At 45.4% G+C, this 25,114-nt stretch overlaps 1 protein-coding gene across 3 annotated transcripts in view; it reads left to right on the plus strand.

Annotated features, from left to right (window-relative positions):
- The first annotated feature begins 15,171 nt into the window (after positions 1-15,171).
- Positions 15,172-25,114, plus strand: part of psd3l (pleckstrin and Sec7 domain containing 3, like) — a 112,732-nt gene continuing 102,789 nt past the window's right edge. The window contains exons 1-2 of one of the 3 annotated variants that reach the window (XM_018744772.2): positions 15,172-15,323; positions 19,155-20,128. In XM_018744772.2, the coding sequence (XP_018600288.2) occupies positions 19,274-20,128 (855 nt within the window). In that variant the 5' untranslated portion in view covers positions 15,172-15,323; positions 19,155-19,273. The remainder of the gene's footprint in view (positions 15,324-19,154; positions 20,129-25,114) is intronic. The other 2 variants (XM_018744771.2, XM_018744773.2) reach the window with 2 other exon arrangements.

The following is a 25,114-nucleotide window of genomic DNA, read 5'->3' on the forward strand; positions in this document are numbered from 1 at the left end:
TGTGCAAGACTTGTGCAGACAGTGCTAGACATTGCAACAATTACTAGAACAGGACAATAATTACTAAACCAGGACAACAGTTCCAGTGTCACCTCTGAGTATTGAGGAGTCTGATGGTTTCGGGGAAGAAACTGTTACATGGTCTGGTCATGAGGCCCGAATGCTTCGGTACCTTTTACCACACGGCAGGAGGGTGAAGAATTTGTGTGAGGGGTGTGTGGGGTCATCCGCAATGCTGGTGGTTTTGCGGATGCAGCGTGTGGTGTAAACATCCATGATGGAGGGAAGAGAGACCCAGATGATCTTCTCAGCTGTCCTGACTATCTGCTGCAGGGTCTTGCGATCTGAAACAGTGCAACTACCAAACCAGGCAGTAATACACCTGCTCAGGATGCTCTCCATAGTCCCTCTGTAGAATGTGGTGAAGATGGGGGGTGGGAGATGGGCCTTTCTCAACCTTTGCAGAAAGTAGAGACACTGCTGGGCTTTCTTAGCTATGGAGCTGGTTTTGAGGGACCAGGTGAGGTTCTCTGCCAGGTGAACACCAAGGAATTTGGTGCTCTTGACGATCTCCACGAAAGAGCCGTTGACCTTCAGCAGAGAGTGATCACTCCATGCTCTCCCGCAGTCAACAACCGTCTCTTTTGTTTTGTCCACGTTCAGGGACAGGTTGTTGGCTTTGCACAAGTCCGTTAGCTGATACACCTCCTCTTTGTATGCTTACTCGTCGTTCTTGCTGATGAGACCCACCACGGTCGTCTCATCGGCAAAGTTGATGATGTGGTTCGAGCTGTGCATTGCTACACAGTCGTGGATGTGTAGATGGAGGGTGGTGACGATGGCGTCGTCTGTTGAACGCTTGGGACGATACCCAAAGTGCAGGGGGTCCAGCGAGGGGGGAAGCAGGGTCTTGATGTGCCTCATGACGAGCCTCTCGAAGCACTTCATGATGTCCAGTGCACACTCAACACTTGTCCTCCGTTCTCGTCTTCCGGTTTTCGTCCCTTCGCTTTGTTTCCCGACCATGTCCACGGATCTTCGTTCCAACGCCGACCGCAGACCGACCGACCTTTCGCTTCATCCCCTGACCTCGTCCATGGATCCTCGCTCTGACTCCAACCGCCAATTGACCAACCATTCGCCTGTCCTCGACTCTGAGAACTTGCCTTAATCCCCTGAATCCAGACGAACGACTCCACACTTGGGTCCTGCCGTCCCAATTCTCTCGGCCCCATATGACACTGAGATAGCCTGACCTGGAATTTTTATCAAGGCTATTGTAGATAATTTTTCTGTTATCCTAATGAGGTATGTACAAAAAATTATGTAACCTATTTGTTAGCATGAGGGAAAAAAAATCTGGAGTAAACTACTGCCAGAATATCACTGACGAATTCTGAGACACATGAATCCAGATTTTGCTTTTCAATATCTGGAAGACACTTGCTGGTGTTACTGGTGTGGAGAGATTAAGATGATCGAAGTGCTGGTCTCTAGCCTGGGTGGATTTTTGTCTTACTATAGGGCCCTACTGAGGCTCAATTCAGCATAGCCTCCGGCACTCACACTGTCTGTCTAAATCAGGGTGATAACTTTTAATTTAAGTCACAACTTTGGTTGGATTGCCATGATTTCCCAGCTGAGAAAGAAATGATCTGAGAACATTATTAGATTAGAAAGTGTCATATGAGAAGGGAGGTCCCCAGTTTGACGGCTGCCGCGGATGTAGCACCCTTGAGTTTTGTCATAATACATTTCTGCAAATTGCAGTCGTGATTATGTACTGTGCAGCAAATATTTAAATGTAGAAAAAAAAAATATTTGCCAGAGTAGTTAACTAAATAAGCGTGTGATGTACTTGGGTCTAACTTAGGTTTGTGTCTGTGTGGGGGGGATTAAGTATTAAATTTATGATTGCACTAAAATAACACGTGGTCGTGTATTTAGTCACTGTATTTGGGTAAAGCTCATTTTGTGTTGTGATCATCTGTGTATTTGCTACCTGAGTCTCACTCCCACAGGCAGCTCATTGAATGATGTGTACGAGAGAAATTGAAGACTCAGACAATGGTGCTTTGACAGTTGTGTGCTTGTCATCTAAAGTTTTTCGTCTGTTGTAAAATGCGTCTTTCTTTGATCCAAGTTGTACATCAAAAGCATTTTCTAAATTAGTTAATGTATAAAAGTGAGTAGCACTGCTGTTTCACAGCGCCTGGGTGGTGCGAGAGGGCATGGGTTTGATCCCTGCTGAGTCTGTGTGGAGTTTACATGTTCTCCCCGCGTCTGCGTGGGTTTCCTCCGTGTGCTCTGGTTTCCTCCCACAGTCCAAAGACATGCTGTTCAGGTTCACCCACAGTGTGTGAGTGACACAGAGTGTGTTCCACTGATGTATGGATGAGTGACTCAGTGTAAGTAGTGTATCTAGCAGTGTAAGTCACCCTGTTGAGTAAGGTGTGTGGGCTCATAACACTACATAGAGTTCATTGGAAGTTACTTTGAAGAAAAGCGTCTGCTAAATAAATAAATGTAAAAGTAATGTTTAAAAAATGTCTGTGACCCAGACTTCTCATTTGTATTCATTGCATTACACCAGTTTGTGTGTACTTATGTGTTATCGTCCCTACGTCCATATACCTCAAGCCTTAAGAAGCACTAAAAATAGATGCTGAACAAGTGTGGTTGTGATAAAGAGCAAGACTTCAAAAGCACTGAAGACACGCTGTAGAATGGGCCAGTACACCACTACCAAGTACACAAAACACCACGTTCATCATCAAACTAGTTTCCTAATATATAATGTGTATCATAGCAAGAGAAGATATGGGAAAACTGAAAATTTTAGTGCTGGGGGTCAACTGAACCAACTTAAATATCCATCTGCAACTCGGAATGCCTCATACAGTAGAACAGCAATACAATAAGCTTACGTGTTCATTTGCTACCTGTTTACAAAACATAACATCTGGAATGGCACTGGGCATTAGCTCAAAGGCAATAACCATTTCCTGATACTTCTCTGAGCGGAACTCTATAATTTGTCAGTGTTTATGCAGCCGCCGATGTTATCGTATGAGTGTGTGAGGCTATTTTAGAGCCGGTATCACAGTGTAATTAGAGGTGGCTTCTGGCTGTTCGTACATCAGCAGCGGTGTTTGATGTCAAGATTTTGGGCGTTCTGCAGGCGTGGTAAAGATGTCCTTTCACGGTCCCCCAGAGAATGACGATCTGGCTGGGGCACGATGGGGTGGATGCATCTGACCACCAGAAAGAGAAAGAGTCCATTACTGAAAATGAGCCTGCTGGTGGAGATGAGATAGCACACAGAGGTGGAGCCCTTAGCCCTACGTAGCAGAGTCCTGAATATCACAAGCATTACTCATGTCTGACATGTGAAACGAGGGCACTTCAGCTTCCTACCTGAAGAAAATGCTTGACTTTCAACTGAGCATGTTATGAGGTAGAAGCAGTCGCCAAAAGCTACGTTTAAATTAAACTGAATCTACAACAAGGCAGGACTGAAAGTTCCACAGCTACTGTTGAACCACGATGTTTTGCACAGGTAGCACAGTCATTAAGAACCGCACCTCTTACATAAATATTTCCAGTTAAAATCCCAGGCCGGGTCCCGCCTGTCACGTCCACACCCGCGCCGCAATCAACGGCACCTGACGCCGATCGGGCACCTGATGACGATCAGAGCACTCAGCTTTCGAAGACCCTCCTCAGCCCCTACGCCCTTGTGGAATGTCATCGAGACAACCGTCCTCCTTTGCGCCTATGTCCCGGTCTCCTTCGTTCCCGGTTTCTGTTCTTCGTTCCCCGGCTTCTGACCATTCGCCTCGCCCCCTGACTTCGTCTACGGATCTTCGCTCCCACTCTGACCGCCGATCGCCCGACTCTTCGATCATCCCCGACAACGAGAGCTCCCCTGACTCCTCGGTTCCAAATAAACAATCCTGCGCTTGAGTCCAGCCTTCCCCGTGGCTTCGGTTCCGCATGACACTGCCACTGTACATTAGAGTGAGGCTCTATTTTTTACCCACTCATTTTGTTTCCTTCTTGTTCTTGTCTCAGCTGTGGTGACCTTGAGCCTATCCTAGAATCACTGGGTGCTAGGCCAGTAAGGGTACACCCTAGATGAGGTTTCAATCCATCACAGGGTAGCCAGACATATGCACACACACACTATGGGTGATTCAGAGTCACCTTAACCTGAAATGCATGTCTTTGGACTGTGAGAAGAAACCAGAGCTCCCAAAGGAAACCCATACAGATGCAGGGTGAACATGCAAATTCCGCTCAGAGTGAGCCGGATTCAATCCTGTGCTCAGACAGCCCTGGTGCAGTGAGATAGCAGTGCTACAAATGGTACCACCATGCCACCCCCTATCTTTTGCTGCTACAGTAAAATACACACACACACACACACACACACACACACACACACACACACTTTCTGAACCACTTGTCCCATACAGGGTCACGGGGAGCCGGAGCCTACCCGGCAACACAGGGCATAAGGCCGGAGGGGGAGGGGACACACCCAGAACGGGACGCCAGTCCGTCGCAAGGCACCCCAAGCGGGACTCGAACCCCAGACCCACCCGAGAGCAGGACCCGGTCCAACCCACTGCGCCACCGCGCCCACTCTCAAATATAAATATAAAATAAAAAATATAAAATAAAAATCAGCTAATTCATATCCGTAAGTATAGTGTAGTCTGTGCTGCTAAAATTCCAATTACCAAACTCTAAGGCCACTTTTTCACACCTCCCTAATAAGAGAGTAACCAGTTTAATTGCAAGCAACCCCTCTTTGAACAAGGACTCATTCATTAAACAAGAGCATTTGTTTTGATAATCAAATTATTACCAACCCAGGGGCACTTTTCCACATAATTGGACCTCGTTGACATGCTCACTTCAACAAAAGCTTTTTTTGCAAATGAACTAATTTTTCACAATTGGATGCTCATAGCCTGAGGGAGCCTAACTAAACAACTCATAAACGTGTTTTCCATGAACTGTACAGTAGTGGCCCCTCCTGTAGAGCTTTTAGTTACATAACCCCTGACAACATCACTGAAAACTAAACTGCAGCCCTTTACCTGGAAAACCAAAGCACCGGTAATTTATGCAAATTTAATAGCGCAATATGTTCTTTTTAGTGTGTCTTTTATATTTTCAGTACACGAACAAACACAGACTCGCAATTACCAACTTCATTTTGAGCGGTTCTTTGTGGTGCAGCACGTAACGTCGACTGTCATCTCGGGCGAGGGGAAGGCGAGGCAATGTTGCCGTTGAACCCAAATGCGGGTGCGTTTATTCGAGAAAAACCAAAGGGGAAAGGCAAAAACCGTTGTTGGGTCAGGCATGAGTCGGGCGATTCGCAGATGTGGTCCCGAAGGATGAGTCGAGAGACGTGGTTGAAGAGAAACGGCAAGGGTCAGGATCACGAAGACAGGAACGAGGGAGAGGGATGAGGGCGATCTCTTGTCCGTAGACACTGGAGTTAGGGTTACTCTCGACAAGGTGTGACAGCGACACCTCACGACTACAGAGTTATAGGTTTAACTTTGGTTCTGTCTTTTTGAAGTTTGCGTATGTTTCCAGGCTTCTGTCTGTCCTTCTCTTTGAAGCCCAGAAATGTGCAGCTCAGGTGAACTGGTGACTTGGAGCAGTTTGTCTACTTTGGGATGAACTGTTATCAGGTTCTAGACTTAACCCACCTTGCATCTTGTGCTACCATCTTTACAGGGCTGTTCGGACAAACGTTTTGCAAGAGTGAATGAATGAATGAGCATCAAAGTAGTTATGACAGAGGCATAGTCATGCCGCAGAAATGAAATATGACCGTTTTTGAGGAAACAGTTGAACATCCGTCCGATTTAAATAACCACTTGTCATGGTGAACTGGCACCTATGCTGGAATCCTTGGGGACAAAGCTGAGGGAGGTACACCATTCCATCACAAGGTAGCCCCACACACACACACACACACACACACACACAAACACACACACACTACGTGCAATTTAGTATCATCCATCCACCTGAATTTGCATGTCTTTGGACATTGGGAGGAAACCGGAGCATCCGGAGGAAACCCCCGCAAACACAGGAGGAACATGCAAACTACAGAGACCGAGCAGGGATCGAATCGACATTCTGTCACACTACCCGTGTGGTGTGAGGCAGCAATGCTTCTTGCTGCACCACTCTGCTGCCCCATAACTGAACATATGAAGACAATGCATTCTTTTCATTTCTGTAGTTTTCCAGCCCTGTAATGTCACTACGGGGCCATATTTGGAATATAAATACACAAGCTGTGAGATGTTTAGCTGAAGGTCTTACTGAGATGCATTTAAATTAGTGCTTTGTGTGCATATGTGATCAACCCTCTTTTGGTTGGCAGTTGTCAGCAGAAACTGGTGACCGCAGAGATGTAAATGGCCCTGTTCACAACACGGTGCTTGGAGCTGATTCTGATGGCGGAGTTTGAGATGTCTTCGTTGCCAGGGAGGCATCAACCCATTCACTAATTGGCAGGAAGCAAGACTGAACAAGCAGAGCGCTGGGTCAGACCCTTGGCTTCAGATAACGGCCCCCTTTGTGGACAAATTAAAATCAACACAGGAAGCACCGATGAAGACTCAGAAAATGAATGAAGAAAAAAAAGGTCACCCAAATTATAACAGACTCACGTCACTGTTTTAACCATTAAGGTAAATACTCAGAGGGCAGCAGACCTAAGAAATGACTGATATGCTATCTATGAGTAATGTTGTAGCTTTATCTGGAAGAACTTGGTTCTAAACAGGAGGTGAATCACAAGTCGAGGTGGTTTGCCTGAAGCAGATTTAATTGCAGCACTCAGCGCGGCATTTATCACATTACCGCTTCTAACTCGTATTTCGTTCCTGGGGTTTTGCTTCTTTTAGCAAAATATACTAGAAATGGGAAGAGCAAGAAGGATTCAGCATCTATTCAGAAGTCTTCAACGCAACATTCAGTCAGTAGAGTGAAAAGCTGGTCATTTGCAGGAGAACTTCGGTCCACTTTGATGTCATATCATTCTTCCTTTGTTTACATTTCTCATATTTATTTATTTTCGCTTTGGCTTTTTTTAATAACTGACCATTTAGTGTCCACAAAGCAGCGTCAAATACTGTATAAAGATACCTAGAAAACACAAATACTGTGGAGGAGAGGAAAAACAATCTGAAGGTCTTACAGGAAATCCTCACCAAAATAATGAAGGTTAACAAAACACTGAAGAAATTAATGTAAAGGGAACAACATAACAACCGAAAGGTAACAGTTGTGTGTGCTATGGCTCCTTTCACATATAAGAGTGAAATCTATGCTCGGTTTACACTCCTGTATTCAGTTCAATAACTGCCCCCGTGGGATAATTTATTGTTTTGTTTTTTTGGCAATACATGGCAAGTCACAGGGTCATGTCAGCTGGCATGGGCGATGCTGTTCCAGGTCAAGGTCGCAGAGCACAACCAGCAGTCAATGGTTGGCCTTCAGCCCTCCCTTGCGGATGGAGCGCTTACCCCTGCAGATACTGTGAATGGCTTTCTCTGTTCCTCCCTCTCTGCCCCTCTTCACGAGAACTCGGCCCTCAAAGTCTCCTCTGTTTTCCACAAAGAGGGAAACTGAACTGCATTCTGATAATGTTCACACGTTCTCTTGGCGTCCGTTCCTTAACGTGACTTATTTGCCTGCAGTTATGTGTTTATCCATTTATGTACTTTCTTGCCTTCTTGTATTATCAAATCTCGCACTGCAGCCTTGGAGGACAGAATGCAGCGATTTTACTGCTAAAACTGGATGCATTATCATGCTTCTGTGGTTTTGATCTATTATTTGATCCAGCTAATAAGTATGTCTCTCCAGTGTGCGAGTGTGACGACGTAGTTCTGCAGCGTCTACAGCGGCAGACTTGGGAACCCTTATGACCTCTGCAACAAAAGTTCTTATTCTCTATTGCAACCTCTCTTTTGCCTCCAGAACATATTGTGTATTTTTTATTTTTTTTATTTTTTTATTTTTTTATTCACTTATTCTATTTTTATTATCTGTGTCTTGTCACTGTCATTCTGTCTGTGCTGTCGAAGTTTTTGTCACCAAGACAAATTCCTTGTATGTGTGAACATACTTGGCAATAAAGCTCATTCCGATTCTGAATTCCGATTCCAATATGAGTACTACAGCAAAGCATCTTTACGAAAGGAACTTTAGAGCTACATCCTGCCACATAGACATGGGACACCAAACGTTTAATGAGGAATTACTCTTTGTCCCACCTTTTGCTGAAGCAGTACACAATTTTATTCATCTAGGAAAGGCATATTTGTAAATATCCGTGGCGGCAGATTGTTTCGCAACGAAGACATATTTTATGGTAATACTGCTTCAGAACAATTTTTCCTACAGCTGGGGATGTCTAACACGATCTTAGTGAAAGTACTTAAATAAACTGAGCCCAGCTATTACACCAGCAGTTAAAGAAAGACAAAGATTTCATTATTTCGTCATTTCAGTGTGCTGCTGCGTGGGAAAAGGGAGACCGTATTCTCCGGCCCCTTCAATTTTCCTTCTTAGATTGATTCCTCACGAATGCAGATGCATCTTGTTTCAGCATGAAAAATTGCGATCGTAACTTTTATTTCATATTTATGATGTAGGGTACAACACGGCAGACTTAGCGTGTGGTCTATGCCGAAAAGGGTGATTGTACAGAGCGCCCAGCTGGTGAACAGAGGCTCCCTTTCATACCTCGGCCTGTTTTCCTTGGAATTTCCTGCAAACACCATCTACTGCAATTAGGCTGACCCACAGTCGGATGGGGTCAACATCTGGGTCTCCCCTAGCCTGTCAGAATGGGCTGAAGTGATTGTTTTAATGTGAATTCTGAATATCGCATTCCATAAATCCTGGAGTGCCACTCATTAACCTCTCTTTTGCCCCCAGAGCAAATTTCGGAGGCGAACTGCTTTTACCACTAACCAAAGGCTGGTTTGGACTGATTTGTGCTCACTCCATCCAGGCGTCCCATGGATTTTACCTCTAACATTTGCATTTGTTTTGTCTCTTGCAAACTTGGTTGGCGTATTCATTTAGAGAGCACACAAAAATCCGAGACAACTATCATCCCACCTGTTTTCGCTGAATTTAGAAAAAGACAATAAACAGTTAGCTCTGAAGATTTATAGGTATATCCAAAGGAAATCAATCTCTGTGGTAAAAGGTGATGCAGCAGGTAACCCTGGTGCCTCACAGCCCCTGTGCTGTGCATTTGAACGCAACTTTGAATATAGCTCAATGGCGTAAGGTGTTTGCATCTTCTTGCTGTGTATGGGTAGGTTTCCTCCCAAAGACCTGTTCCAGGTGAATTTTTTTACTCTAAATTGCTTGTAGCGCGTGAGTGTGTGAGTTACTCTACATTGTTCCAGAGTGTAAATTTAACAGATAATCGTAGGGTATTTACTGTTGTGTATCTATCAGTGCTGTCAGTCATCTTGGTCAGAGATGTCAGTGAAATACCAGTTAATAATCACTGTACGTCACTTTGGACAGAAGCATCTGCTAAGTAAATAAATATAAAGTGTTTTGTTCAGAAGCACAGTTTAATATGTCTAGTGTCTTGACCACCAATCCACTCCACCATGTTTACGTATTTAACCAGACACTCTTCTCTGAAGTACCTTCAATGATTTGCCTATGAAAACAGCTGGGTAATGTCAGGGCCCAGATGAGTAACACCTCCAGTGACACCACCATAGGCAGTGTAACTCTGTCCCATCAGTGAAAACCACCATACCTCCTGGTAATATGATAATGAACAACCAACAGGTATAAAAGTAGCAAAGAACATGCCGAAGGTTGTGGATTCTTGATCAGGTCTCTACTGCCTTTCCTTGTGATATCCTTGCAATCCTTGCTCACTCACCAGTTTCCCAAGACCTGTGCCGTGGAGATTTGTGTTTCAGTCACGAGTTCCTATCTTGTCTGCACCAGGCATCTATCTTCCCTCCTGCAGGTCCCATGTTCCAGTTCTGTATTCCGTCACACCTCCGTGTTCCATTCATGTATCCCTCTTTCATTTGCTGCCTTTGTGCAAATACCCTGTGCCTCTCTTTGTTTCATGGTCATGGTATCAGCTCTGCACTGTTTCTCAAATTGCAATGGGCACTGTTAAATGCACTCTGCGTTTGAGATGATCACCCCTTTCGTCCATGCTTGGACGTTACAGTAACACGCGATCAGTGTCAGTGTACCTCCCGACATAATAGGTAATCTCTGCTGGAAGAATTTTGGAAAGGTATCTTGCTCAAGGTACTAACAGGAGGTGGGATTCAAACCTAGGTCCACCAATTGCAAGGCAACAACTCTAATTTACATAACCATCTGTACCTCAAGAGTACCACTGTAGAGCACATTCTCCTAGATCATCCAGTAACATGTCCACAGTCCTCCTACAGCCTCCTGTCCTTTACACCGTGCTAAAGCCATACATCCCCAGTGCGAAGTACCTTCAGTAAGCTTCTGAAACCGATCCTTCACCTCACACTTTCAACCTCTGAAACTTTGTGGTGAAATATACCACAGCAATAGTTACCAAAGAGTATGTGTTCACTTCACATACCTTTCAGATTGCCCTGGACAACCACACACACACACACACATTTTCAGAACCGCTTGTCCCTTACGGGGTCACAGGGAACCGGAGCCTACCCGGCAACACAAGGCGTAAGGCCAGAGGGGGAAGGGGACACACCCAGGACAGGACGCCAGTCCGCCACAAGGCACCCCAAGCGGGACTTGAACCCCAGACCCACCAGAGAGCAGGACTGCAGTCCAACCCACTGCGCCACTGCACCCCCTGCCCTGGACAACCATTTTTTTTTTAAATATCAGAGGATATGACACATTACACTGGGATCAGTTCCCTCATGCCAGTCCTGTGGAATTTCAGTTATGTTTCGTTAAAAATGAAGGGCTTTACTTCAACAGATCAGGAATGTCTTAAACGTATTTTTTTGTTTTGTTTTCTTAATCAACTCAATGAACATTGTGAATGTACAGTATTTATACTGTAGTCAATGTCAATAAAAGAAAACATTTATTTTTTAGTAACGGTTTTTTCAGATACATGTTTTAGCACAGGCAGCATGGTGGCACAGTGAGTTGCGCTGCTGTCTTACAGCACCTGGGTGGTGCAGGAGGGTTTAGGTTTGACCCCCCTCAGTCTGTGTGGAGTTTGTATGTTCTCCCTGTGTCTGTGTGGGTTTCCTTCAGGTGCTCTGGTTTCCTCCCACAGTCCAAAAATGTGCTGTTCAAGTTCACCCATTGAGAGAGTGTGTTCCACTGATGTATGGATGAGTGTCCCATTGTAAGTAGTGTATCTAGCAGTGTAAGTCACCTTAGGGAATGAGGTGGGTTGACCAGTAACACTACATAGAGTTCATTGTAAGTTGCTTTGGAGAAAAGTGTCTGCTAAATGTAATGTAACACAACAACTTGTACTTGTATTGTCATTTGAATTCTTAATGCCTAAACTGTTGAAGGACACCATCTTATGAAACTAAATTTGCAAGTAACACAATCCATTATAAATTAAAGTAGCAATGTTTTATTTGTATAATAAAACTCTTCCTGTGAGGCATATAAACCACTACCCTACTTTAGGCCTGAGCAAGGCACCATGCTAGATTCTTATGACACTGGATGACCCAGTTCTTTATTTTTAGGAGCACTCTTGAGCTAATTAGCTTTGACCTCAAATAAGTAGAAAACACATATTTTAAAACACCATGGCCTAGTTTCCAATCCTGTGAAAGAGAGCGGCCCTCCTCAGCAGTGTCTTGTCACTGTGTTGCACTTTGGACAATTGTACACGTGTTTTTACCAGGTCTTCAGTGCCCAAGTACGTTCCACGTGACTTTAATTCCGTTGCATCATTACTGCGGTCTGATAAAGTTGCAGTTGTTGTTGTAGGAGCATTTTATTTAGACAATATGATTACAGCAAGAGCTCGGTGTCACCGAAAAGCCTTTCCCTCCTTTTTTCGAATTCTCGTTACCAAGCTGTAATGAATAAAACACTCAGTTATTCTGCAAGTGCTTTTCAGCTACAATAACTTCAACATAGAACTGGTCCTCTCAGTACGTAAGATGCTTGGAGCCAAGAATCCAACATTCTGGAGTCAGTGATGGGAATTTGAAGTCAACGGGCAACAAGAGTTTACAAACAATGGAGTTAGTCAGGAATCTGCTCAGTTAACCATTTTTATGCTCAAATGTTTTCTTGCATGTGTTTCTCCCAGAACATATTCTGAAAAATTAAATGCTCTCCTCACTTTGTAGCCCATGCCTTGGTAGTCAGAAGTGTTTAATGCTTTTGTGACTTTTGACATAACGCTTTCACATGTAAACCTTGAACATGAACTTCAAAAATGCACTTAGAGTCTGACAAATTAACTCACATTCTCCATGACACTTATTCCATCGACCAGTAGAGTAACTTCAAGCACACAAAAAAACGTGTGGCTGGTAGCACAGTCGTAAGCTCGAGTAAAGTGGGAAACTGATCGGTCCTGGGTGTGAATAGCAAAGTAACTCAGAGAAAGACAGTGCATAATATTTTCCACTTCAGATATGCTGGTTACGACTCATTATGGCTCCAGACCGTTTAATGTGCAATGGTGTTAGAGAACAGAGGTTCCATTGTGCACTGCCTGCTATCTCAGGTGGACGATGTGCTGCTCAATGGGGACGGGTGTTAGCTCCCTGAAAGCTTTCCAGTTTAACAGGAAGCAGACTAGAAAGAAGGCAACGGTTAATAAATTCAAGCTGAGCTGCCAGTATGGATGAATAGTTTCTAGGGAAAAATCCAGGAAGGAGATCTGTTCTAATTGCTCCAACTGGGGCTGTAAGACTAGAGACTTCTTTAAAGAAGCAGTTCTCTGTTTGATTTTTTTTCCCTCTTGAAAACTAATAATGTAGAGCGTGCGAGGAGCTTTAGAGTGTATTGCAGGATATGTGCTCCAGATCACAAGGAACCGATACTAATTGATACCAATAATTTTTTCATTCATGTATTCTCTTTCACAGCTTTACAGTACAATATACTGTATATATACACACATTTCAGTTCTTGATTTAGTAAACCATTTAACAATAATTCTCCCATATATTCTTTACATCGAGTAGGGTTATCCTAATGGAATGCAGATTTTCAGTTCCTTAAAAATCTAGCTCTGTCACTTGAAGTTGTTTGCTTCAACAAGTATGAAGCACTGGTGAATATACACTGCTTAAGACAAAATTATTTTGCACATCTTCGGGTCCCTGGCCTGTCAAGACATATGAGCTTCAGAATTGTTGATGAAATCTTTTTAACTTTTTCCCATACATTACGGAATGAGTTACAGTAAGTTACAACACATTTTGGAGTTATAGTTCGGAGCCTATCTTGGAATCACTGTGTGCAAGGCTGGGGTCTACGACCTGGACAGGACGCCAATCCATCGCAGGGAAACCACACACACAAACACTTACTCATCCACACACACACACACACACACACACATTTTCAGAACCGCTTGTCCCATACGGGGTCACGGGGAACCGGAGCCTACCCGGCAACACAGGGCGTAAGGCCGGAGGGGGAGAGGACACACCCAGGACGGGACGCCAGTCCGTCGCAAGGCACCCCAAGCAGGACTTGAACCCCAGACCCACTGAAGAGCAGGACCCGGTCCAACCCACTGCGCCACCGCACACTCCCACTTACTCATCCATTCACCCACTAATACAGATGAACATTTTTTAAATATGTGGCACATAAGACTTATTTATCCTTCCAAAATAATGCAGTGCTATAATAGGCAATGAACTGTAATAACATCGCCCATCACTGAGGTTATCTGCTTCGCTGATGTGGATCCCTCAAACCGGCACTCCTTTGGATGACCGTAATTAACCGGTCCTTCCAAAACAGTGCAACCGACAACTGTCTCAATGATTCTGAAAACTTATAAAATCTTTATGAGGTGATACTACTAGCTTGTTTTATGCAAAATGCATTTATAAGACTTTCTGAATACCTCAATGTGATAAGACTGTCCTAAAATATTTCTGATTGAATTGAGGCCAACCAAATTCATGTCCATATCGAACTGATTGGAATGAACATCTGATGTGTAAAATAACTTACGGTAATACCATATTCATTTAAAAAAAGAGTGAAAAAAAAAACCTACTAGAAGTTACTAATTTTACGCTACCCAGGCTCAAAAGGTCATCTGTCATATTTGATCTGAGGTTGTAATGCAGATTGACTCGAAAGAGAACGCAAGTGGAAAGAGCAAACGGTTCAGTCTGGTTCGGAAAGCACAGCTGGGCTCCTGCCAGGCTGGACAAGAATCCAGTCGCACCAGACCGTGTATCCAAAGTAGCTAATTTACCGTAACTACAGGTAGGATGCTAATGATATCCAGGTGCCAGCATTGGTGTCTTTCATTTTTTCTTCAATATAAGTTTCATTTCAAGCGTTTCTGTAAACGTAAAGGTCCACCGACATTTCCTGTCGGTACAACGCGGGCCTGCCCTGTACTGAGGAGCCGCAGTCTCTGCCAACTGCTTTCAACAGTAATGTTACCAGTGTCAATATGACACGTGTTTTGTAGTATCATTTCACAGGAAAGACTGAAAAAAAAAATGAAAGGGCAAATTTTACTTTATTTGTGAATTCGTGGAGGCATTTGACCTGGATTCTCTCTCTAAAGCAACGAAGGGGGAAAACGGTGGTCAGAATCCCATCATTGTCAAAAACAGGAGAATTTTTTCAAAAAAGTTGGTCAGCTTGTTCTTGCTCCTGCAGTTAATTCGCTTCTTAATTCATAACTGTGACTGTAATTACAACTAAAACATATCGATAACCCAGTTTTAAGTTTACAGACATTGATTGTAACACCAACACTAAGCGACCGTCGCAGAGCTGAACCGCACCACTTCTCTCTCTTTCGCAGCCCCGGATGTCCGCACGTGAGCGAAGAGGCGACGGAGCAGCGCCGGTGCCGGACATCCCCCCGCCCCCCGCGCGCGGTTTGAGCGCGAGCGCCCGCAGCGTGGCGGAGCGACTCCTCACGCGCAGAGCGCGAGCGAGCCGCACTTTGGAAGGCGGGTGCCCGTCAGCGTGCCCGCGCACAGCGCTGCTATCCTGTTGTGGAAATAGAGGAAGGCGGTTCATCATTTATGGAAATGCAGCATCCGCGCGTCCGACACATGGATCTGGGCGACATGGTGAGAAGTTCGACTAGTAATTCAGCTCTGTGCGCAGAGCACAAGCAGCCTGGCAGGAGAACTGTGTGTATTTGACTCATTTGAGAGTTTTATCTTTTTTTAAAGTTTGTTTCACCTCGGGTATTGACTTGAAATTTTGTAATTTATAACTATAAGTTGTCTGCCTAGGGAGCCACACTTTCAGACTTTCTTTCAGAGATTTCATTCATTCTAATTCTGTCATAATATGGTCACAACAAGTAATGCATTTATTTACATTCATTTGAAGTTGTAGCAGACCTTTTTTGCTCTGTTCACTTGTCGTTGTAAATAGTACGTTGGATACTCTGGCAGCAGCAGCAATATCGACCTATTGATGCGACATCTCAGGAAGGGAGTCAACTTTACAACGATGTACCCATTTATACAGCAGTAGATTCTTACTGTATCAGTTCAGGGTAAGTACCTTGACTAATGGTACCACAGCAAGAGGGGGACTTAAAGTAAGAGCCTTCAGATTGCCAGGGATTTACTGTAACCACTGCGCTACCTGCTGCTAGACAAAAAGCAAGAGGTGCACGTACAGTTTGAGGGGGGTGTGGTGGTCGTGGTGCAGTGGGTTTGACCAGGTCCTGCTCTCCGGTGGGTCTGGGGTTCGAGTCCCGCTTGGGGTGCTTTGCGACAGACTGGTATCCCGTCCTGGGTGTATCCCCTCCCCCTCCGGCCTTGCGCCCTGTGTTGCCGGGTCAGGCTCCGGTTTGCCGCGACCCCTCTCGGGACAAGCGGTTTCAGACAGTGTGTGTGGCTCAGGTACATATACTGTTTTCTTTTGACCCACATGAATATGCACACGGGGGTGCGGTGGCGCAGTGGGTTGGACCACAGTCCTCCTCTCCTGTGGGTCTGGGGTTCGAGTCCCACTTGGGGTGCCTTGCGACGGACTGGCGTCCCGTCCCGGGTGTGTCCCCTCCCCCTCCGGCCTTACGCCCTGAGTTGCCGGGTAGGCTCCGGTTCCCCGCGACCCTGTATGGGACAAGCGGTTCTGAGAATGTGTGTGTGTGTGTGTGAATATGCACACATAAACACAATGCTTTTGGATTATAGAGACACACATTGTATGATGACATAATCAATCACAGCAGGTAAGTGAGCACCCATGAGCTCGTGACTGCTGGAACTTTCTGACATCCACCAGAAAAGCTTGAATAAAGGGAGTGTTGTTTGGGACAAAAAGTTCTCTCAGCTGGGATGGAGCCACGAGCCGTAGGCCGGATTGGGAAAATGTTCCCCCGCTCTCTCTTTTATCCCGCTTGTGCTTTTTGGTCGGCTGCCCATATTTAGCACCACCGTGGCTTTCATTATGTCAACACCGCAGAAACACGCGTCAGAGTGGATGACAGTTTCCAAACAGTTCCGCTCAGCCGTGTTCTACGGAGCACATAATGGTCGTGTCATACTGTAGCATATTTAATATAGAAAGGACCGTGAATGACTTGTCGGTGTTCTTTCTAGTCGTAGATTATTATCCTAGCTTGACAGTCGTCGTTTTTATGAGATGTGGCGCAGCAAGTAGAAAAGAAGCACAAGCAGAATCGCTGACATGCAGCTCTACTTACTGTTAAGGTATAGGGTAGCACCTTCAAACAGTGGACTGCCGCAGTACCTTGAACGAAAATTAATTCATTTCCCTTGCAGCGAAGACGAGTTCCTTTTATGAGAGGGCCGTCGTTTGACAGCCGAGTCAGTCCGTTTATTGTGAAACCATTAGTGGCGGTCTATTTACTGCTTTGAGTGAAAAAGGTAGGAAGGACTGAAACTGCATGAAAGAAGTGTTCTTTGTAACCCTGTGATGGTATAATTGCCAAGATGTTTTGTTTCAGTAATACAGAGCCAGTCATGTTTGACATTTGCAGATGTTGCCCAGGCCCTGTAAACGTTTAACTAATCAAAAATGTTTATAGGTACTTTTACTAGCCTCAGCAAAATGTTTTCTGCCCATGGTCTTTATGTCTCGCCTTTAGGGGTTTCTACTGAGCAGTAAAGGATGCTTGTGTTAATATGTTTTCTCTTCAAAACTCGCTTGCCAAGGAAAAGGTTGGCAGACGACATAGATGATTGCCAAAAAAGCCTTGATTGATAACATATGCTTTGACTTGAGCTTGGGTATACATATACTTGGGCTTAAACAGATATTAGAAAGTAATCCAAAGTAACCCAATTCATAAAGACACAGTAACATTTTCATGCAGGAGCTATCTTTGAAAATAGTGGAAAGTGTGCGTAGGTTAGCTGTTGTTCATTCAAATGAGATCAGGTAATCAAGTCAAGAAGTCTCGGCCTTTGAATACTCGCACCTTTACCATGAGCCAGTTTGCAGACAAAGCATCCATACAATTGGGAATTACTTAAAGCTGTGTAAAACCTTACCGCAGCGGTCTGTCCGCGCAGAATCTCCCAAAATATCGTATTCTGGAAGCCTGTAATACATGCGGTTGGTGAAAAAGGGTTTTAAAAGAGTCCATTACCATCTGCTCTATCATCACATTCTTCTGCATGCATAGGGGCACATTATACGAAGACAATTCACAAACCGCATGGGCCAGACGCACCAGAAAACCCCGTGGTGCTTCTCGTCCGGTGTTGCACGGCAGTCTCCTCTTCGTGTTTTAGTGTTTGGATCGGACACAGCGACCGCTGAATTAGGCAGATCCCACTTCAGACTGGTATTAAGCACGGCCCCTAAGCCTAGGCTCCGGGGTAATAACAGTACTGGAGATTGTGTTGGCTGTCCGCCACACATATCGGTGCTGTTCTGCTGAGCAAAACCCTCCGTGGCTTAAGACGGAGCAGTGGACCTACAGAAGAGCGGGGTCCCACGCCGGCCTCAAACCAGTGGTGCGCCGCGCTGCCAAGCAAGCTGTTCTTACACACAAATTGCTATTTGCCTGCTTCGAATCTTGGCTGGATATGCATATGCATCATCCAGGTCAAAGAAAAGGAAGTGAATGTAATAAAGTGATACAGATGTCACTTTTTTCACCCTGGAGGTGGAAACCCAGTCAAGCTATTTTCACTTTTGCATTTCAGAGCTTGTCTGCCCAGATACCTTTCAGTTCTTACTAGAAAGAGGCGCGCCTTCTCGGCAAGATGAGCAAGCAACAACGTCACGTCAGTTGTCCTCAAAGTACTTCCTTCCCAATTTTTTATAGAAAAGCACTTTCTGCACAAATGAATTGGTTTATTTTATACTCATGTTTTTTTTTTCTGGCGATTAGTGTATTACACATATTATTATTATTATCATTAAGGACTATTTAAAGTTCATCAGCCATAAAGACTGTTGTTATTTGCACATGATGTGATGAAGCATGGAAATATAGAGTGGCTTCAAAAGGACTGCTTTAAGTGATCTTGTCTTCTGCAGAGCTGCAGGTGATTTGGTTTTCTTGATTTTCCATGGTTCAAAAAGTAGTTTGGAACACGGAGCATTTATAGTCAGAGTTTTAATCTTACGCGCCGTCGATCCATTTTGCTGCAGTAACAGGTGAAAACCTGCTGTCTCAGGAACTGTGTCTGTTTCCTGTATTAATTGCAAATGGTTATCTTCATAAACCTTCTGCAGTTTTTGAAAAACTGAATGCAAAAAAGCTTGCTTAAAAACTATGACTTGACCTGAACATATCTGCAATTTCTACTGCCCCTAGACCACATCTTTGAGAGCTGTGCCATCTGAACTTATTGGTGCAGAAAACGTCAGAGGAGTGTTTTTTCACTACATAATGTCAGTTCTCTGTTGATGGTAGCATGACCGTATTTCACCGCTGTACCTCCATGCATCCCGCTGTTTCTCAGCAGCATGACGGTGGCAGAAACAGAGATGAACTCTGGAGCCTCCATTCTCCCTTCTCATCACACATGGTCACCAACGCCTCCCCTGTGGCTTTCAGAGAGATTACCCTCTCATAGAGGAAATGGGTGATCATCATCAGGTCAAGACTTCCTTCCTCTTCATCCAACTGCAGTCAGCCCCCAAGGACGATGGGCCGTTGTGTCCTGCCCCCACTGCCTGCTGCATTCCCGCAGAGAAAGGACCCACTCGAAACGCAGAGCTAGTCGGCCGTGCAAACTCAGCAGCTGGTGCAGAGACAGAAGAAGGAACTTCAGGGTGCTTTTGCTCAACCTCTCGCAGCTCCGAGGGAAATGCAGCAGGAGAAGATGCATGTAAACAAGGCGGCCCACCTCTGAACGCAGCTAGATCACCCTTTGACTTTGGAAACAGAAGGAGTCCCCCAGCATCTCCCATTTGGACCGTGCGCCCTGGAATCCCTTTGGCAATGAGTGGAAAGCAGTCCTTGGCCATAGGGAGCAGATCTCCACTGCCTCCATTCTCTGCTGTTGCAGGGGAACCACCCTTGAACGAGGCTCCAACTTCTCTTTTAAACAGTGAAGAACCAGCCAAGTCCTTGGACTTTGTTTACCCAGCAGCTGGCCAGCTTCCTGTGGTTAAAGCCACCAGTGCCTGGTGCCCCAACAGCTGCAGCAGCACAGCGGACAGCGCACCCTGCAAGGTGGATGTCGGCAAGCCCACTGGTACGCATTCGAAACTGGTGAGCAAGACCTTCTTGTCGGCTGTCATCGAGAGATCTTCCAAGATTCCTGGAGATACTTACAAAAAGGAAGGGGACAGAAGTTCCTTGATGGCATCAGTCGTTCCTCAGTGCTCAGCCATAACTTCATCGGTTGCTCGGGCCACAACCTCGGCGGCCCCTCTGTCTTCTGCCTCTGTGAATACTGCACCGGTTCTCGGTTGTACCACCAGTGAGAAGGTGAGTTTTCAGCCCAGTCTGATCTGGTGATACGGCGTGTGGAACAATTTGTGCATACTAAAGTTTTAGCGCAGTGAAACTGCTAGTAAAGCATATCAGCAAGATGATGAGATGATGAAAAGTTATTTGTTATCACTCAGAAAATTATTTTAAAGACTTTTCTATAATGCCTTTATGGATTTTTGGATATAATTACATATTTCTTCAGTTGAACTTATTGTTTATGATTCAGAGCTGATTCAAGTAGCACCTCTCATGAATATGTAGATGGGACAAAAGAATTTTTCCATGTTACTAAAGAAAATGTAGAATGCTCGGTATATTGATGATGCCGCAGTAAGTTAATGTTGGTTTAATAGTCTGAAGACTTGGTTGCCACTGTCGGTGGTACAGATAAATGAATCACACGATCAGAAGTGACTAGAGGCACAGTTGCGTCTGGAGCTGTCCCCCGCCCAGATGAAGCGATTGCTGATGGGAGGTATCCGGGGCCCTTCTGTGTCATTCCTCTGACTAAATGGACCAGAAACAATTCCATCGCAAGCGTTTGTTCCAATAGCTTTCCTCTCTGATCAACATTATAAAGTCTCTGTTACCGCCAGAGGGGTTCTGCTTGTTGGACTCGAAATTAAATAAAACACACTGCATTCAAAATAGCACTGAATGAATTGCAAGCAGAACAAGAAAGAACATTTTATCTGGCATCACACGGTCATTAGTCATATTAATCTTGCCCTTCCACGTAATACTTTTCTGAGTTGTTGGTGTGTTAATGCATTTCTCTTTTGGCAAAGATTATCGGTGGTTGTCAGCGAGAGTGCATTTGCCTGCTTGATTTTCTTCCAATTAAATAAACATGTGTATTGAATTAGAGTGAGGTGACTCTCCATACACAAATACATTTTCTGTACTCTTTGTGTTTGACATCTGAAAAAATACTGTGTAATGACGAGGCAAGAAGTCTAACGAGGCTCGCTGTTACTGACTATTGTCAGTAAGGTAAAATACATAGTACCAGTTAATGGTTAGGGTTAGGGTGAGGGGGACTCACACTGGAATTGGATCACCCTCTAGTGTTGAGTGGTCTAACTGTCCAGAATACAGAAGTCCAGTACTAACTGTTAAAGATCTATATATCTATATGTAACATCTAAAACTATTTTTAAATAGTAAATCCAACAACGTGCATATTTTAAAACTTCAAACTTTATTTTGTCAAAAGTAGAAAAAGGTCCTGCATCAAGTTTTTCTTTTAAATAAGTAAACTATGTTTTTATTTACGCAGTGGGTTGGACTGGGGTTCGAGTCCCACTTGGGGTGCCTTGTGACGGACTGGCGTCCCGTCCTGGGTGTGTCCCCTCCCCCTCCGGCCTTACGCCCTGAGTTGCCGGGTTAGGCTCCGGTTCCCCGCAACCCCGTATGGGACAAGCGGTTCAGAAAATTTGTGTGTGTGTGTTTTTATTTAGTGCAAACATAAATGTGATGAAAAAACACTTTCTTCAATGACTTTTCACATAAGCATATGTCTAAAAGGATAAACTGAGATATGAATTCACCTTTGGTATCTCGCTGTTGAAATGTTTCAAGTCTTGTTTCCAAATTGAAGAAAAACTTTCCGGGATGAAATTATCGTATAAATCAGCCATATAACTGTTCTACAGCAGATGCAGCTTTAATTCAGCACTTTATATTTAAGGTAAATGTTTAAACTACATGCATGGCATGTTCACAGGCCTTGTCCTGCAATCTATACATTTTCTGGCCCCGTATCCATTTTTACACTTGAAAGAAACAAAAAAAAAAAACTGCATTAAAGGACCATTTTAAATATAATGTTAATAAATAAATTAATAAAGTTAAAAAGGCTTGGTTTGGCTCCGGTATGTTTTAACTAAGTTCTAAATGCATGTTCCACATAATTCAGTTTGATTGTGCATATAAATGTTGCCAAACTACACTCTTTCTGCATTGTTGAACATGTACACAGGTGGGAATCCAATATTAAACACTAGAATTTAACAAGTAAGACTTAGTTGTTCGGAACAGAGCAAAACCAACAAGAATGCAGTGCTGAGACGTGTCGTATTAATAGGCCACATTATGAATTACTACATTTTGTATTGCTGTAAGTTTACTTTTACGGTACAGTTAATATATTCTGAGGGTTTCTTTCCTCAACATGAAGGCATTCAGCTGTTTAACATGTGATTCTTTCAAAAAAATATATTCTCCCAGTTTTACTGTCAGTTATCCTCAGTAAATTTGTGTTAAGGGCTTCTTTTCAACCCAGTGTCACGTATTAATTCTTTGCTACAGCACCAAATAGAAGGCAAGTGTAGCAAAATGTAAAATTTCGCAGATAAAATACGAGTAGGATAATTAAATAGAATTAACGGAAGCAGATTAAGTGGAATTATTGCATTTTCACTCAGCGTTTAATTAGTAGCGTATTAACAGGAAAAACTATCAATTAGTGCTGCGCATTCCGCTCTTTTTGGTTTTTTTTCCCCTTTTTTCCACTTTGTTAAATCTGCGGGGAACAGTGTTCGTATAGGAGGATACGGGAACACCCCGAAGCACGCACGAACTTGTCTTCTCAACATGTTATTGTTATTCATTGTTTTGCATTCTCCTGTACACAGAGGCGAAACGATCTATTCTCTAGATCGCTAACGATTCTCGTAATGTAATACTGCAAAAAACACCCCATTTCAAGAACCCGAGCAGGGCTGCGGTGAACCGGAGCCTATCCCGGAGACATGATCGGGCGCACGGCTGAACGGGAGGACACACCCTGGACGGGACGCCAGTCCATCGCAGGGCCACAACTAGTTACTAGGTACCCAGGCACACAGTCGGGCGAAGGTACTGGAGCAACTGCAGGGCAAGCACCTCGCTTGTTCAAGGCGAGGGCACTACTGTACTGTAGCCGGAGGGGGAATCGAACCAACAACAACCTTCGCTTCGGAGCAAAAAGGCAGACGCGCCCACTACGACACCACCAAGTAAAGGCAAAACTGTTTTCACAAGTGTTGAAAAGCGTGAAGGCAGAATAATTACTGTCAAGGCGTCCCCCGTGTACATACGTAATTATGAACGCGCTTGTGGATGGGCGGAACGCCGTGCCACAGGCAGCCGACGCCTGACGACCGAAAACCGGCGCGCGAGCAGCAGGACAGGGAGACGTTATCGGGCGGACCGTACCAGGAGTCCCTGTTTAGGGGGGGGAGGTCGGACAAGGAAACGGTCTTAAGTGGACTTTACCAAGTGTATTCGCTTGTGGGGGGGGGGGAGAGAGAGAGAGAGAGCGCAACAAAAAAAATAAAAGAAAAGTGCAGATAAAGGCGCAGGTCAAAGTGTGGTTGATAAGGACCGGCGGTTGGAGACGCGGACGGGGTGGAGGACGCCTCAAGTGCGGCTACTCTTTACAGCCTATTCTCGGGTATGTATTTCGCTTTCCATGTTTCCCTCCTCGACAGCGGCTGCGATGGCAATGATGCTGGAGTGGCGGCTGCTCCGCTTTCGGACTGTAAGAGAGGCTAAGAGCCCGACATCTCCGGGACCACGGGGGGCGACGCCTCCGCCCGGCACTGACCGTGCGGGGATCCGATGTCGGTGTGGCGCTGTGTGAGCAGCGGGGCCCCCAGCGGGAGGCCGTGTGCTGCCGCGGGACGACGTGAAGCCGGTTGCATTGACGTGGATGTGGAGCAAGGAGAGTGACTGAGTGACTGAGCGGAGCGGCCGGCCGGAGGAGGATCCGATCGGGCACCTCGGCTCGGGCTCTGACTCGGGCGCTACTCCAACCCGACCGTACTCCCCACACCAGCGTTCATCCTTCACCCACCCGGCACCCGTGTTTCTGTGCTGCTGGGGCCGCTGCCCCCCAAACAAAGAGAGCTGACAAGAAGCACTGTGTAGTACAGTAGAGTAACATACAGAGTAGGTGATTCCCCGGCGGCGGCGGCGACGGACAGCCCGCTGCTCTATATCTATTATCTGTCTATTTCGCCAGTGCATTTTAACGCTGCTGTAACTATTACTGTCACGTTGCAACATCCCCGGCCGAGGTGCTGATGTTTGAACTTATCGTGCGCAGTAAATGAGGAGAAGTGTGGGTGCTGGGAGAGTGAACGAGGGGAAAGGGATGATCGGATGTCTATTGTCTGTAGCCGGTTCGCGTCTCAGCATCACTCACTGTTTCCTCTCGCCGCTGCCTTCATCAACCCGTCTTCATTTTCACTCACTGCGCTAATAAATAATAATCGTGTTTCATGTGCGAAGTGCTGCTGCTGCTGGGCGGTTCGACACTTCTTTCTTGGCCATGTACAGTGGAGCCCGTGTTGTTTCTTCACTTTGTGTGCCGTCCTGCATGTGGGGGGACCCCCCCCCCCCCCCCCCAATCACTCACATATCCTTCAGTGTGGTAAACAGATCTGTTTGGGAGTAAACCCCTGGCGCACGCTGCCAACATCAGTGTCACAGCCCCCTGCCCCTGCATTACACACCGTTTCATGGAGACACGCACCGCAGAGTTGCGACGCGCAGGTTCTCCTTGTAGCACATGGTTCCCTGTCAGTGTTTCTTCCTTCCAGAGCCAGCAGGTCTGCCAGGTTCCTCCTGTCAGGGCCCTCGGGTTCAGGGACCGCGTTTGCCACGCCGCCCAGCATCCTATAGCTCGTCCGTGGGATAACGTGTGGCTTTGACACGCCGCACCTACACGCTCCTTGGGGGATCAGATGTTCGAGGGCGGTTCGGTGGACTGCTTCGTGTCCCCGTCGCCCCCCGCGCCGCGTCCGTTGCGGCCAAACACCTTTGCAGACGCATGCAGTAGCCACGTACTGTATGTTCACGTGGTATTTTTGGGACTGCCTCTGGGCCTTAACTACATTTCGGCAGCGGATTCCAGTTTTTACCGATTATGGATTTGTTGACGGATTTTCTTGGGTTCTTAAACGTAGAACGATACCGCTCGATGGACATGTCAAA

This window comes from Scleropages formosus, chromosome 6 (genome assembly GCF_900964775.1).
Source record: "Scleropages formosus chromosome 6, fSclFor1.1, whole genome shotgun sequence".
Classification (NCBI taxonomy): Eukaryota; Metazoa; Chordata; class Actinopteri; order Osteoglossiformes; family Osteoglossidae; genus Scleropages; species Scleropages formosus.